This window comes from Limulus polyphemus, unplaced genomic scaffold (assembly GCF_000517525.1).
Source record: "Limulus polyphemus unplaced genomic scaffold, Limulus_polyphemus-2.1.2 Scaffold1731, whole genome shotgun sequence".
Classification (NCBI taxonomy): domain Eukaryota; kingdom Metazoa; phylum Arthropoda; class Merostomata; order Xiphosura; family Limulidae; genus Limulus; species Limulus polyphemus.
Genome location: NW_013667341.1, coordinates 18,308 through 34,061, shown reverse-complemented (window position 1 = coordinate 34,061; position 15,754 = coordinate 18,308). Strand labels below are relative to the sequence as shown.

The 15,754-nt window shown below is 30.4% G+C and overlaps 2 protein-coding genes and 1 non-coding gene across 16 annotated transcripts in view; 1 reads left to right on the top strand and 2 right to left on the bottom strand.

The window, feature by feature from the left end:
• The window catches only part of LOC106464739 (differentially expressed in FDCP 8 homolog), a 31,314-nt gene extending 25,732 nt beyond the window's left edge, over nt 1-5,582 (top strand). For 13 of the 14 annotated variants that reach the window (XM_022392528.1, XM_022392523.1, XM_022392517.1 and 10 more), the window contains 2 exons: nt 866-975; nt 2,007-4,486. In XM_022392528.1, the coding sequence (XP_022248236.1) occupies nt 866-975; nt 2,007-2,088 (192 nt within the window). In that variant the 3' untranslated portion in view covers nt 2,089-4,486. Of the gene's footprint in view, nt 1-865; nt 976-2,006; nt 4,487-4,543 lie in introns of those variants that run through there. The other variant, XM_022392525.1, reaches the window with a different exon arrangement.
• An 830-nt stretch (nt 5,583-6,412) lies between these two features.
• Nucleotides 6,413-11,334, bottom strand: LOC111087098. The gene is made up of 7 exons (XM_022392514.1): nt 11,252-11,334; nt 10,390-10,465; nt 10,065-10,100; nt 9,610-9,651; nt 9,101-9,121; nt 8,162-8,224; nt 6,413-7,009 (listed from the first exon to the last, which is right to left on the bottom strand). Coding segments are annotated over exons 1-7 (339 nt in total). The 5' UTR covers nt 11,254-11,334; the 3' UTR covers nt 6,413-6,910.
• Nucleotides 11,335-14,886: 3,552 nt separating this feature from the next.
• On the bottom strand, nt 14,887-14,959 carry Trnar-acg. Its single transcript has one exon. It is a non-coding gene; the product is annotated as a tRNA-Arg (tRNA).
• Between the last annotated feature and the right edge of the window lie 795 nt (nt 14,960-15,754).

The window sequence follows — 15,754 nt, the reverse complement described above, 5'->3', positions numbered from 1 at the left end:
AAATGAAAAAAAAAAAGAGTGAAATGAAAAGATTTAAAATTTTCTCCTGGAGGAACACTCATGTGCTGGTGCCATGTTATGTAACTTGATATTTTGTTTACCCTAAGCTCTCACTGGATAATTTATTGTTTTGTTACACTAGTTAGACATGGTTCAAGGAGCAGTAAAATTGAATGAAAGTAAATGTGAAACTATTGGAAACCTTAGATTGTTTTAGGATAAATAATTGTAATTGTTTTCTACAATCTGTAGTAATTCTAGAAATGAATAATGTATTTTGATTTTATTTCATATTTTTCAACTTTTGCTTTGGATGATTTTGCTACAGTTAGTGTTAAGGTAGAAAAAAAGAGATAAAGTACAAAGTTTTACTGAAAAGAATTTTTTAATATTTATTTAGGAGGTCCTAGAGGTTATGCAAAAATGAAATATGAAACTAAAAGATGAATGATTTTTATTCATGAAATGAAAACCACCTTTTAATAGATGAACTCAATAAAGGCTTCATAAATTCACAGTTGAATCTATAACAAAAATAGATCTGTAATGTTTACTACAAACTTGCCAAATTTTGTCAAGATACACTTATTACATTCAGAATTATAGTATGTATAGTTTCACGATTATATGGTGGTTACAAGGTCAGTCAGATTTACTCTGCCCATATGCATAAGGTTAGTGGGTAAAAAAAAAATTGTTACACAATTAAGTTAAAATGAAATTCATTGGTCTTGGGGAAATATTTGCATACAGCAAGTGAATGTAAACTAAAATGTGTTGTAAAATTGCCCCAGACACAGTTTTCATGTAAAATGCATATATAATTGAAAAAGAAGTTAAAGTTCAGTATTCTACCAACACACAGGGCTGCAGAGGGAAAGGATTTATTTGTGAATTGTGTAAAAATGTTGAGGTGATTTTTCCTTTTGAAGACCAATCAATATCCTGTTTTCAGTGTTCTACTGTCTTCCACAAGTAAGTATTTAAGGTATCTAATAATAAAAAGTAAAATATATAAATAACATTATTTTATTAATCCTTACCTTAAAAATCTGGTTTGTGTGTAACTTAATTAAAAATTTACAATAAATACAACTTGCATACTTAATTTAGTTTACACTATAAAAATCATTGTTCGTGAAAGCTGACGACATAAATAGCACCTAGTCCACTACTGTATCTGTCATATCTTAGCTGGCCTGATAAGCCCTGATATTGGATGAAAGGTCTTATTGACAATAAATATGGCAGATGTAGTGTGATTGATGTATTATGTTCTTCTTTACTTTCACTCGTAACTTCTCAGAATTCCATATTGGTTATCTATTAATGATATTCACATTTTTTCCATAAATAAATTTATTCCCAAGTAAATACTGTTTTCACAAATAAGCTACTTTTTTTAAAGTTGTCATGCCATCCGGCTTCTTTACAGAGTGTACATATAAATGTCATTCTTTTTATACAGTGCAATTCAATATAATTTTGTATTGTTTAAGTACCTACTTTATTTTTTATTGTTATATGCTCTCTTCACTTGTGTACAGTTTTATTTTATTTTTCCTAGATAAATAATTTTGAGTATTTGCACTTTCCATTAAAGCATCTATAGTTCAAAACAGTCATCTTCTGCCACCATTGTGCTGCTCTTTTTTTTTCCATCTGTGTATCATTACTTGTCTTTGGCAATGGTGTATCTTTCAGTTTCTTTACAACACCGTGTATGAACTGTTTTCTCATCAGTAGCTAAGTGTATTTTTTTGTTTACCCAACATATGAAACATTGGGATTTGAAAATTCTCCTTTTATTTTCTCCATGTAAAGGAAGATTTATTCTGTTTCCTTTTTTTTATGTTGTCTATTTTCTGAAAAAAAATATATCATTCTCTGTAATCTTAAAATTTTTGTGTCTTCTATTTATTTATGTATGTGTGTGTGTGTGTGTGATGATCTACTTTTTTGATCAAAAGTTAAAAAAATAGTCAGCATGGCTTTCGTTTTTCCAGGGAGTGTTATATGAAGAGGAAAAACTGCTGTCCAAAGTGCAAGAGACGACAAAGGCAGATAATTCTTCATCAAAATTTATAGTTTCTTCAATTCAGAATTTTAGTATTAAGTGCTCTTATATGTAGACAGTGAAAACACCCCCATTTATGATATGTAAATGGTGATTCACATAAACAATTCAGTAACTCAACCTTTACTGAACAGTATTATTAGCTTACCTAATAACGACTACTAGTGAATTGTTGCCAAATCCAACATTTTTAACTTTTTCATTTGAGGATCTATATAAATGGAATACATTTCATAGATTGAGTTTAAATTGATTCATACAAACTTAGCATGTGATGCGAGTCATATTAGATTTTGAAGTTGGAACTCGCACATTAACTAATTTCAGGTTTAGCATATGTCGTCTTAGTGTGGAAATAGGAGGCTGGTGAAAATAATGAATATTTTATTATTAGCATGTAAAATGTAGGTATCACACACTTTGTTAGAGTTTATGTTGAAAACAAGAAACTGGAATATGCATTTTTTTTCTAATATATATGTATATCATTACTATCCAGGAGCATGGGCTGGCTGTAGTAGAGCTCTTGATATCAGAGCTGGGTTCGAATCTGTTTAGTACCACAGAATATTCCCCACATTTTAAGCAGTGGGTGCATTATAAGACTGATATTCAATTCACTATTGAGGGTGGTAGGGTGCTGCTGATTGGCTGCCTTTCATCTGGTCAGTAGTTCAAAACTGGGATGGCAGCAAATAGCCTTAATAGCTTTGCTATAGGTACAAATACAGATTAATTCTCAAGACAAATACCATTAAGATTATGCATATTTTATGTGGTGTTATTATTTAGATATGTTGTATAGAACTAGATAGATTGGCCAAACATATAATATGTAATTTGTCACAAAAATATAAGCCAAGGTTTCACCACAAACAAGAATTTTCAATTTGATAATTTTCTTTAAATTAATTGAAACTTCATTCCAAACCACTTTTGCAAACAGACATCAATCTTGCTTAAATAGTTTCAACAGTAATTTGTGGAGTAAGTAGTGTTGTAATTAATTCTATACTTTACTTGAAATTACTCTTCACAAAATGGCATATACTGAGAAAGGTACTATAAACAGTACTTAATGTTAAACAAAACTGCATTAAAATCCAATAATAGATTTTAAAGTGAATTTTTTTTTAATTTGATTAAAACTATCAATAAATTAGTTTCTGGCAAACTTATGAAGTAGGAGGTACAGCAGTTTTTGGTGAAATGTGTCTTATAAAAAATACTATATTTTCTTTGTACATTGAAAAAAATGTATATTGGAACATTTTTATTACATACCTGTGCATTTAAGTTACATCTAAAGGTATGTACAAACAAAAATTTCGTACCCTAAAACTGTACTCTGTGTAATACAGTTTATTCTCATAACCTAAATTTTATTAGATTTCTTGACCAGTTTTGCTCTCTACGACTCATTACCTCTTCAAAGAAATCTTAAATGCTATTTGTCCAAATCTATATATAGTAAGTTATTAAAATCATTTCTAAATCTTTATGGTCTAATCTGATCAGAACTGGGCATAATGAAAATATGACAGTTCAGGAGTATTGCTTTTATCCATACATGAATATGTAATAGGCTGAAATAAATTTTAATAATTTACTCCTGCTTTACCATGTATGTTCTTATATGATAACATGTTTCTAATATAAATATTTTGAACTGATTTAATTTATGGATTCATTACAGAAAGTGTTACTGTATCATTACTCTTTCATAGCAATTGCAATGAAGGCTTAACATGAGATAAGCTTATTTTATGCTTCTCTGTGTGTTGGCGTATCATTGTGGACCTTTCCTCTAAAATGTTTTTTAATTATTTTGTTTGTTAAGGTTTAGACAGTCCTGGATATCAAACATTTATATATTATAAATATTTAGTACATTCAGATTAGTAAATAAACCTATTTGTCCTTAGAACAAGAAGGACTGTAACTAAAATCTCCATTAATCAATGCCCAAGAACACATTTTACTCATTACTAGCATAATAAAGATTTTTTTTATGATGATATTCACAAGTTTATTTTTTTAGGATTAATTTGAACAGTTGAATTAAATGATGTTAACCAGTAAATTACAGCATAAGTTAGAAAAATGAACAAGGCTTAGGCAAAAGAATAGTTTTCATTGGGAATTCCAAGGTGTGAATTGTAATTTGTAAGAGTGATTAACTGTTTTTACATGTATTGATCAATAATTTTCAGTGTACAAGATGCACAAAGGATACCAGCTGTACACTTTTTTTTTATTAATTGTATAGGTATTGTATGATTATATTTTGTGTATCTGTGAAAATTGTGTAATCCAATAGTTTGAACAATTTTAACATTATTTATTCCATTGTTATATAGTACTTTTTAACATTTGAACCATGATTATATTAAAATATTGTTAAACCTACTGATGTCATATTGTCTCTTTTGTTTCATTGCATCAATTTTCCTCATCCTATTCCAGGTGTTGACTACACCAGGATAAATGGAACTATCTCTAAGAGGATATTAACGAGACACAAAACACTGAACTTCTGGCATACACATTCCTCTCATGAAGCCTTCTGGCTATGGTATGTCTTGATACAGATATTCATGTAGCTGTGGATATCTTTCGTTCGAGATAGGCAATGGCATCTGCCAGTTAGAACCAGATAACATTCATCTTGATATGTTTTGATCATGGGACAGACTTGGACACGTTTATGGGCAGCATCATTTGTCTCCTCATATTGTTTCCAGAGTCTGGATACCACGTTTTGGGAAACATTTAACCTTCTTGCAACCTGCCTTTTCCATTCATCCTTGCTCTCCATCATAGACTGTCATTCAAACGGTGATTAGTTAGAATGTTCTGGGATAATCTGACAGCGATCAAACAGCAAGATGAGGAGAGCGGAGTTTGAGCGTCTTTTTTTTTTTTGTAGGGCGCGTAATTGACATGTTTGCAAACTACACAGATAGAACTTTTGTTGATTACAATCAAACAGTAACTCATGTGATTTTATTTTTTATTAATAGTTAATGCTCCTTGATTTTTGGACACCAGTGTATTCCATATTCAACCTGTTGTTGTTATAACGCAAAGCTACATAATGGGCTCTCTGCACTCTGTCCACCCCCTTCCAAGTGGCACAGCGTTAAGTCTGTAGACTTGTAACGTTAAAAACTGGGCTTCTATACCCATAGTGGGTACAGCATAGATAGCTCATTGTGTAACGTGTGTACTTATCTAAACAAAAGCTCTGTCATCAGTAGGCAATTGAACCCGATATTTTATTGGGGTGGAGGCGTACTCGACTCATGTAATTAGGTCTACCGTATCCTAATAGTCATAAACATGGTAATATTCACTTTTAACTAAACAGTTCAGTATTTGAATTAGGTGTGTTTTCCAATACTTGTTCAAGTTTTATAATGACAAAGTCTTGTTTATTTATGCATTTTATGTTCCCCTTATTGGCTCAGTGATAAGTCTGAAGGCTTATAACACTAAAAACCGGTTTCCATACCCCTGGTGGGCACAGCCCAATTGTCCGTTCTGTAACTTTGCGCTAAACAACAAAAACGAAGCATTTTACGGCAATTTTTATGTGAAATATTTTCATGAGTCCTTAAATATTCAAATAAGGATATCATTTGAATTATATAGCCATCTTATGTGTGATTTTTTTTGTTCCATATAAAATATTGACAGATATCAGAGTGGGTTTTATCCGAACCTACAACATAAAAAAAACTATCTTTAAATATTTGATAACGAGGAATACACTTTTAAGAAAATAAAAGTTTTGAGACTGCTTACATTTATAATAAAGTTTTTCATTACCTAGTCAAGCCGTCTCAATACTTTTATTATCATTAAATATACAGAATTTGGTTTGTTTGTGCAATCTTGTGGTTCTAAAGCAAAATGTCTACATTCTTTGTGAGTTTTTGAATATTTTAATACACTTGTTGACGCTGTCGTAGTGGGTTTTATCTAAACATAGAAAAGAAAAAGTAGTAGTTGTTAAATCAATTTTTCTAATAGTAACAATTGATATATTTCTTCATTTGTTTTATATTTCCATTAGAATGAGAGAACTTTTAAATAAGAGACTGAAAATTCTATTTTGTCACAAGAGAGAAAGTACAACTTTTCAAATTAAGGAAGTAACTCTAAGCTCGCCATACATAAATAATCAGATCTTATAAATCTCCCGCGTTCTCTACTGTTATTGGATTTCGACTTTAGTATTCTTACAAACTAGAAATCGCAATAAGTGGGAATTATTTTTCTTTGAACATTCAGGACTTTGGAATAAGTCCTATCAAAAATGAATAAAGGTTATACATACAGAAAAATTTATTTCGGTATTGAAACTGAATAACATTCAAATATGAAATGCACAATATCAATGATACCAAAATAGAAATTACGTTTTGTGTTGGATTTTCAAATTGATATAACGTTCAACTCGTGTTTTAACATAATTTTTGTGGGTGAGATCGCTCTAATTCTAAGGAAATTAATCAATTTAGTTTCACCCCTTTGATCGTGAAAAAATAAGTTAATATCGATGCATGGCTTTGATTCTGAGTAAGTCAATCAACGTCTATCTGTCCCTTTGATCCTAGGAAAATTAGTTGATATCGATGCATGGCTTTGATCCTGAGTAAGTTAATCAACGTCTATCTGTCCCTTTGATCCTAGGAAATTAGTTGATATCGATGCATGGCTTTGATCCTGAGTAAGTTAATCAACGTCTATACATCTTTTTTTGATCTTGGCAAAATAAATGATTCTATAGATCGTTATGATGGGAAGTTCATTATTGTAGATGACATTTTATTTCTCTTCTGGATCTCCAAATTGAGAAGTATTGAGCACATTGGTTGTAATAGGAATTGTTGCCAGCACGATTGCTCTTGACGCATGAGTTATTTGCTGTTAAAGTAAAAGCAAATATATAAAAAATTATATCATAAATAAACATTATTAAACTGTATTAAATTTGGGGAATGAGTGTGGAAGTTATCTTAACCTGATTTGGTTAACCATAAATCCTTCATTTATAACGAGATTCTAATTCAATCCAAATAAAATAAATTATGATGTAAATTCAATATTGTTTACTTGTATGAAAAGTTAAAGGACCTTTGAAAATGCCAACATTCATATTAAAGAGAAAAATATTTATCTAAGCACTCTACGTACACTTCGGCTATAGGTGCCATCAACTGTTTTACACAACTGAGTTTGAAACCTTGTCTTCTATTAGTTGTATATGCGGAAAGTCGTTATATCCCCCCCCCCTCTTGGGTTGGGGTTAACTAGTCAGAAAATACATAGATTTTAGTCATTTTTGTTTCTAACGTCTTCTAGTGTTAGCACGCTGACTAACATGTTTACAGTGTGCTTTTATAAATAAAATATACCGGCATCTCTTATGCCATCTTCATAAGCACACAAATTACTGGTGATAACATCTTTAGCACAAAATATCGATTTGATTAAGTGACGTTTATTGTGAAATCAAGTTGTTCATATTAAAAGAAGTGCACTGGACAATCCTAATTTATAGCAGCGTGTATAATGTTTGAATATTAGGCAAATTAGCGCCCTCTCTTGGTAGATGAAATAGACATGGTGTTTAATGTATCGGAGCATCGCTCGGGCTCTTCCATAGTATCTAATAAAAATACTTTTTAACAGGTACGACGGGAAACACATAGTGATATTCCGATTACACTGAATAGATCCTTGCTGTTAATTTTATTCATTTATTTATTTAACCTATGATGCACAGTTATTTCAGTGTTTTTGTTGTATCCGCGTAATTGGGTCTTAATTAATAATGAACTGTTATCAATGAAATATAAACTATTTTATTATTCACGATTTATTTATTTATTAGTAAATATGAAAATGAGATAGCGTTGGGATATTTAGTAATTTTGTTTCCTTTCAGTGAGCATGTTAAGTTGCATGGGATATAATAATGACGACAGTAAGCGTGTTAAATTGCATGGGATATAATAACGACGACAGTAAGCGTGTTAAATTGCATGAGATATAATAACGAATAGATGTACTTACAGCTTTGCAGGTATTGATGAAACATGTTGTCTGATCAGGAAGCAGGGGCGGTGACAATCCAAACTAACCCAAAAAAAGTATTTTGTATTTTATTCATCATTTGTACGAGAAATTCACGTGAACGATTGTTAAACTACGTTTACCAGAAAGTTGTCTCACAAAAAGTATTGACAGTCATAATTGAAAATACTTGGAGAATGGAATAAAAAGCTCATTTAAGAAATGTTTCAATTTGAAAAAACGAATATATATATATATATATATTCGTCTTTTAAACTGAAGCATTGATACACATACTCTTAATTAATGGCCTTATGAAGCAATCGGTAGTTGCTTTCGAATCACATCCAGAGATAATCAACCGGTTATACGTCACACATAGCAATGGATATAGCAAATAAATGTTTACAAAATAGCTTGAAACCGACGTAGATGTTTACTCTAGCATTTGTGAACGGTTTCCTAAGAGAAAACGGGGTAATTTTAAATTAGCTATCTCTCTTCATTGCTATATCAAGTGTTTTGGGTATCAGGGAGATTTCAATGATACATGGGTTACGTTCGAAACTGGGTGTTGCCAAGATATCATTTATGTACTTCCAAGAGTTATAAGTATTTTTAGAAAATTTTTATGAAGAGAAACAACGAGTTTAATAATTCAGCTATAACATAAATATCTTGTAATTATATAAGAAAAGGAAAACACAACATAATATTTTAATCTCAAGAATGCATTACTTGTAATTACCAGCAATTTAATTGTAGTTTTTCTTAGAACTTTGTGCTGTAAGGGCGATTACATTTTATGGTGAAACGGTGATCATCACATAGAATAAAATGTGTTACTAATGTCCAGGTAAACAAATTGAATGGCCAAAGTGTTTATCATTGGATAAAAAATAAAAATTCCCGTCAAAATGCTAAAGATTATAATCTCACCTGTCTTGTACATGCCAGAACCTAGAAAAGATGTAAAATTATATTTTCATTACGAGCAGATACTACATTATTTGTATTGAAAGTTTAGCTAATTTTTTTATGAACCTTACTAGCAGTATTTTTTTATTTACTAGCAACTATTACTTATATGCATTTATACAGTAAACTTTTAACATACATTTTTTGAAAATAAGAGGCTTATTCAGAGAGTGAACTGCGATTTTAATCCGATTTTATGTAGTGATAAGAAGCGTATATGAGTGACAATAAAAAATAATCGCTTTACTTCTCATTCTAAAATATTTGAATAAAAAATGGATGAAATAAAAGTTAATCGGTTTTTAAATCATTAAACTGTTACAAAATGATTGTTGGCGTATATGCTACAATGATATTTATGCTTTATTAAAATACGTTATATTTTATCAATGTGGTAATTTGAATTTAAACCACTATATGCTTTTTCATTTCATACACACACAAACAAAGAATAATCGCAGAAAGCTTACCGTGTCGCCAAATGTTTTGGCGTTGCATAGAACACACTGGCCCTGTAGTTATTAAAGAAACAAAACAACATATCTTTATTTTATTCATTGGCATTATAACATTAGTAACTAACACGAAATAAATAATAAACTTACTTTGATAATGATTGCAAGCAACAATAAATATGCAGTTGCTAGGTGATGTGAGTTACTATAGAAACTTATATCCTTATTTTTCAAACACAACAGCTTCCAGTAAGAAAAAAAAAGAGAGTTAAAACATAGGTCTGATTTAATTATATTCTAATTTAAATACTAGCAAAAAATACTCGGAAAAAGGTAACACTTATATTACTAACACACAGCAATAATATCAAACTTATGTTTTTTAAACCTTTAGGCATTTTTGACTTACAAATTATTCTACATAAGTTTGTTTTTTAATTTTTCTCTTTATAAAAGTTCTGTTCTCTTACCTGATTTTGCAAAGGAATGAGGCAAAGTTGTACCGCCTGTATAAATTAAAATGTATTGGTAAATTAAACTTTATAAAGATGTTTACTTAGCGTTTTGGTCAAATTCTTAATTACGTGTAAAAACTGTTTATATATTTAGGTATAGTGAAAATATTATGAATATTTCAAAACGTTTATCAATTTCTTTACTATCCATATGCTACAATATGATTAATGCTTTATTATTAAGTTATATTTTGTCAGTATGGTAGCTTATATTTATACCAATATATGATTTTTTTATTTCATAATTACTTCTTAAGTATTAATGACAACATAAACTTACATATTTTGGGAAAAGAAAAGACTGCCCGATAGAGATGCATAGACCTAAGGCTAGAAACAATACGTATCGCTTCATCCTAATTATAAAATAAAGAATTAGATTATACACTTCAAACTGTATATTGTATTTACGACATTTATACTTGTAAAAAACAATGAAAGAATGTCTTAGTAAAAATGTGCAGCAGCAAGTTTATCACATATATGTACAACTAAACTGGTAGATGGCGCTAGTGAATGATGCAGAAATCATTTTATTAGATCCGTAAGAAATTCTTTTAATTTTGAACATTTTCAAAAATTGAAAACATTATCAATAACCTTTTGCTTTCTCCTATAATTTTGAAGTGAATGATCTGGCCAGTGTATTACACATGAAACTGAATGTTTCCTTATTTTATTTCAAATTTTCAAGATGCTCCACAGTTTCAACTTCAACATAAAGAGCCCCCTCAGTGGCTCAACGGCAAATCCGAAGTCTCATAATACTTAACAACAAAAGATCAACATAAAGAGAAATTAAACATAAATGGTTCTTTGACATTGGAAAATCAAATGACAGAACCATGATTTCACAATGACAAATTATGTTTTTACAGTAATTGCTTTTAAAATAATCAAAATACGTTTAAACGGCTTAAAAGTTTGAAAATTAATATTAGGCCATCTCCTTTTGTTTCATAACGAATATATAAAAATACAGTCTTATTTATGAATGCAAATGCTTGTTAAATCAATAGAACATAATTCGAATTCTAACTTTATTTATATATATATTTTCCTACTTTTATTTCTAGAAGAAATGTGATTTTAATCATTTGATTACTTAAAATGTTTAGTTCAATAGGTAAAAAAAAACTTACATGATTATTGAAAGTTAGTTGTTGGACAGGTATTCGGTATAGATACAACAGCTGTTACACTCCTGTAGTCAACAAGTACTATTAGGGATTTCAAATCACCCTTACTTTTATATGTGAAACTCCAATGAATTTTCCTAAAATCACATTATGTGTCTTAGTAACAGTATCTTGATAGATTATAACGTTGATTTATTATTATTAAAAAAGGATATGACTAACAAAAACATATATACGCCTGTGTGTGTTTGTAATCAGCCTACACATATTATCAAAAATAACGTTTGGAAACAGTACAATTGACGTAATCGTAGAGTGCTGTTTTATTTGAGCTTTTTTATAACATCAAGTTACTGTACAGTACTGTACACAAGTTCTTCTGATGATGAAATTAACAAGTTGAACAGGAAGGTAATTGCTGTAAGGTTTTGCAAATAAGCATGTTGAAATCTGAAGGAAGTAAAAGAGAAAATAACTTAGGGACTTGGAAGAGTTGAGATTTGGGTCATTTCCTTTAACAATTAACCCAAGTTAAAGAAATAAAATGACACGTTTTTTAACACTTTAATAAAATTAGGAAAAAAGATTGATTGATTTTCTTTATTAACACAAACGTATATGCAGATCAAATGTGAACGTTTGTTTGGTTTAGAGCAAAGCCATACTGGGTTATCTGCTGTGTCCACCATGGGGAAATGAACGCCGGATTTAAGCGTTGGAATTACGTAGACTTACCGCTGTCCCATCGAGGGTCAAATGTGAACGTAAAAAATACGAAAATGCAACGGATTCACGCTAAAAAATTATTGAAGTCCAAAAATGTTGTTAGCATGTTTCTTTGTAATTATTGTCTTTTTTTTTTTAGTTTACAATATTGTTATTTTAAATCGAAGAATGTCCTATCCCTCCAAATCCTGAATATTAATCTTGAAAATAATATTTTTGATTTTTTGTAATAAAAGGGAATGCAGAACTGAAATCAATTGATAATTAAACACTCGCACTTCTTTAAACTGGCATTGAAATACTTTTTGATTTTTAATTGAAATATTTTTGTTTGTTTATTTCAACGCAAAGCTACACAGTAGGATATCTGCGCTCTGCTCACTACAAGAAACAAACCCCTGGATATTAGCATTGTAAGTCTGTTAACTTGCCGCTGTCTCATTTTATTAACAAACAGGTAATGCAATGAAGCATTTTATGAAAAAGTTGCAGAGATACACTAGTGTTATTTAGATTAGACTTATTCCAAATAAATATTACTGGTATGGACTCATTTCTGTATGACAGTTTTCTCTTCAGAAGTTTAACACGGAAAGCTGAGTTTTTCAAACAAGTTAAAAATTGAGGTTGAAAGGTTAATGTAAAATTTAATCAAAGCAAATCAGCAAATAAGAAGTATAGAATAAATCAATTATGTCGTACCACAGGAATTTAAAACATGCCGTATGTTTGTTTGCTTCGACTTACGAAGTTCTTATAAAATATGTATGTGGGTTATTCATGTGATCACTTTCAATTCAAGATGCTATTAGCAAATTGAAATTATCTTCTTAGTACTTCATAAAGAATTTTCAAAGAATTATTTTTATAAGACTTGTAATACATGACGCATGCGCTGTGAATATAAGAATAAAAGTTATTAATAAAAAAATACTGATTTAATGGAATAGTTTGCTAAAAAGATCACAGAATATTTTACTTATGCGAAGAAATTTTTCTACAGTAAGAATTTTATCTTATAACTGAAATCACTAAAACTTTGGATACTAGTTTTTTGATTTATACAAAATTTCGTAAGTTTTATGAATCGTATTTTGAAATTACAGTCCCCTTATGTACTTATATCCAACTGTAAAATTGGAAAATTGAGATTTAACAACTAAAGAAAACTGCTATAACGAAAAAAAAAAGATTTATTTCATTATAAAATGAATAATTGCTACCTAGTCATTTTATTTTATCATTACACCTGAAGGCAATGGCACAGCGGTATGCCTGCGGCTTTATAACGCAAAAAAACCGGGTTTCGATACACGTGGTGGGCAGAGCACAGATAGCCCATTGTGTAACTTTGTGCTTAATTCCAAACAAAACTTCTAAAAGAGTATGGTTAATGTGTCAGACTGAGTTGAATTTTGTATTTTTTTCTAAATTATGATGTTTTATATTTTTAATGTAAGAGATCATAAAATATTCCTTTCGAGTTGTATTATAATGCGCATTAAGTTTTTTACCTTACACATCACTGGCTCGTTTCCGATTTGCATAAATAAACAGTCACATTTTATTTTATTATTGCCATTTTGCTTACGTGACAATAACATACGTTTCCACTGTTTAATTCGCAACTCAACGTTTAGTGGAAACCTCGCTTCCACATAGTGAAATTGTCCATTTCATGAAATGGGACCACATCATATAATAGCTTTTAGCTTCGCAATCTGGATGGTAAAAAAAAAAACCCAAAACAGTTAAATAGATCTATAATTTTTCTACATTTTAATTTACATACTTTTTAATAAGGCCCGGCATGGCCAGGTGGTTAGGGCGCTCGACTCGCAATGTGAGGGTCGCGGGTTCGAATCCCTGTCACACCAAATATGCTCGCCCTTTCAGCCGTGGGGGCGTTATTATGTGACGGTCAATCCCATTATTCGTTGGTAAAAGAGTAGCCCACGAGTTGGTGGTAGATGGTGATGACTAGCTGCCTTCCCTCTAGTCTTACACTGCTAAATTAGGGACAGCTAGCGCAGATAGCCCTCATGTAGCTTTGCGCGAAATTCAGAACAAACAAACTTCTTAATAACCATCGAATTAAACTATGTTTTTCGGTCTTAAATAGGTATTCCATAGGCAGTACTGTGTTGTTCCTGTAAGTTATGTACAATATTCAACCATGATTATTTACGAAGGTATTCTGGTGTTATTGCTGTTTGTGAGATTAGGTTCTACTCTTATCAGAACACCTCACTCTGCTGAACAGATTCATTCCGGAATTAATCCTTGTAAATTTATTCCACGACGTGTAGCCATTTCATGAAATGAACAGTTTTACAGTGTGTATATTACAGAAATATGTTAAAACTACAACAAATAAATCATTTTATCTGAATAAAAATTTTCCTTTTTACTTGAATTACCCCGTGACCTTCTAGACGAATGCACACGTTTGCAAAGGTTGGAGCCAATCATAAAATAGTCTAAGGAAAACAACACAAATGAGGGCATAAACATTATTTTATTGTCGTTGGATGTCTCAAAATAGAACTACATACCAGTACTGATTTATATATATATATATATATAACATATATAACGAAAATAACAAAGCTCTCATTTTGCAGGATGTTATATGCTAAATATGCAGCACATATTCAGAAATACTTATTTCACTTTTATTTGTAATACAAGTGGCAGTTCAGCTCTTTATTTTGTAACTTACACGTATATATATAGCATGTTTTGTTTCTCCAAATTAATATAGATTTCAAAAACCTAAGTAGCAAGTTAGATTAGCATATTCATATACATTTATCTATATCGCTAAACATACATTATAATCAGTAAACACTAATATAACAAAAATATTTCATTTTCAATTTAGAGCAAATTAAAGATGCAAAAGTTTTGGTCGAGCCAGCCAGGATTCGAACCTGGAATCTTCTGATCCGTAGTCAGACGCGTTATCCGTTGCGCCACTGGCCCTGCGTAAATGGTGATTTTTAATAGGAATTTAAAATAAATTTCTCTCTCTCTCTCTATATATATATATAAGGTGTAAGTATTTTATCCTATAAATTTAAATTCTAAATAACTTTAACATCGAGTACATTAATAAATTTTATATGCTGAAATTGTTCACGTTAACATCAACAAACCTGTTGGAATACCCTATATACTTTCAATGACCTATAACGACAATCGGTTGCAGCCTTATGTGTAACCGCGGCAAATAAAGAGGCTACATATATTTTTCGTTATCAGCATATTGCTCACATAATAACGTTTGTAACTAATAGTTATCTTTTGCAATATGTGAATGTAGATACAAGCTGGTTTATCGTTAAACGTTACAAAGTGCTAAAAAACTAAATCCAAGATTCCGAGTGAAAATAGTTGTTACGTGAAATTTATTTTGGTTAATGTAAATTTTTTTTATCTAGAATGTCAACATTTTTTGTCCAGCTGAATTGTACATTACAAATTTTCAAGCAGTCATCTACGGAATCAAAACAGCAGACGTGAGTTTTAAAGCTTTTTCACCAGTTGATTAAATATGTGAAATATCGTTTTAATGTAGCAGCTTGTCAATGAACTTGAACGCTATGTATTGTCTTTAACTAGGTCCTCAAATCTATATTACTGTGAAGACCCGAGAACCACGAACTATGTTTATCCTTCAAATTACCACAAGTTTAAGAGTTGACTATATTTTTGCATGAAAGTAAAAGAGCTAAATGTTACATGATTTATGTTTCAAAATAAAAAAAACAACAAAAC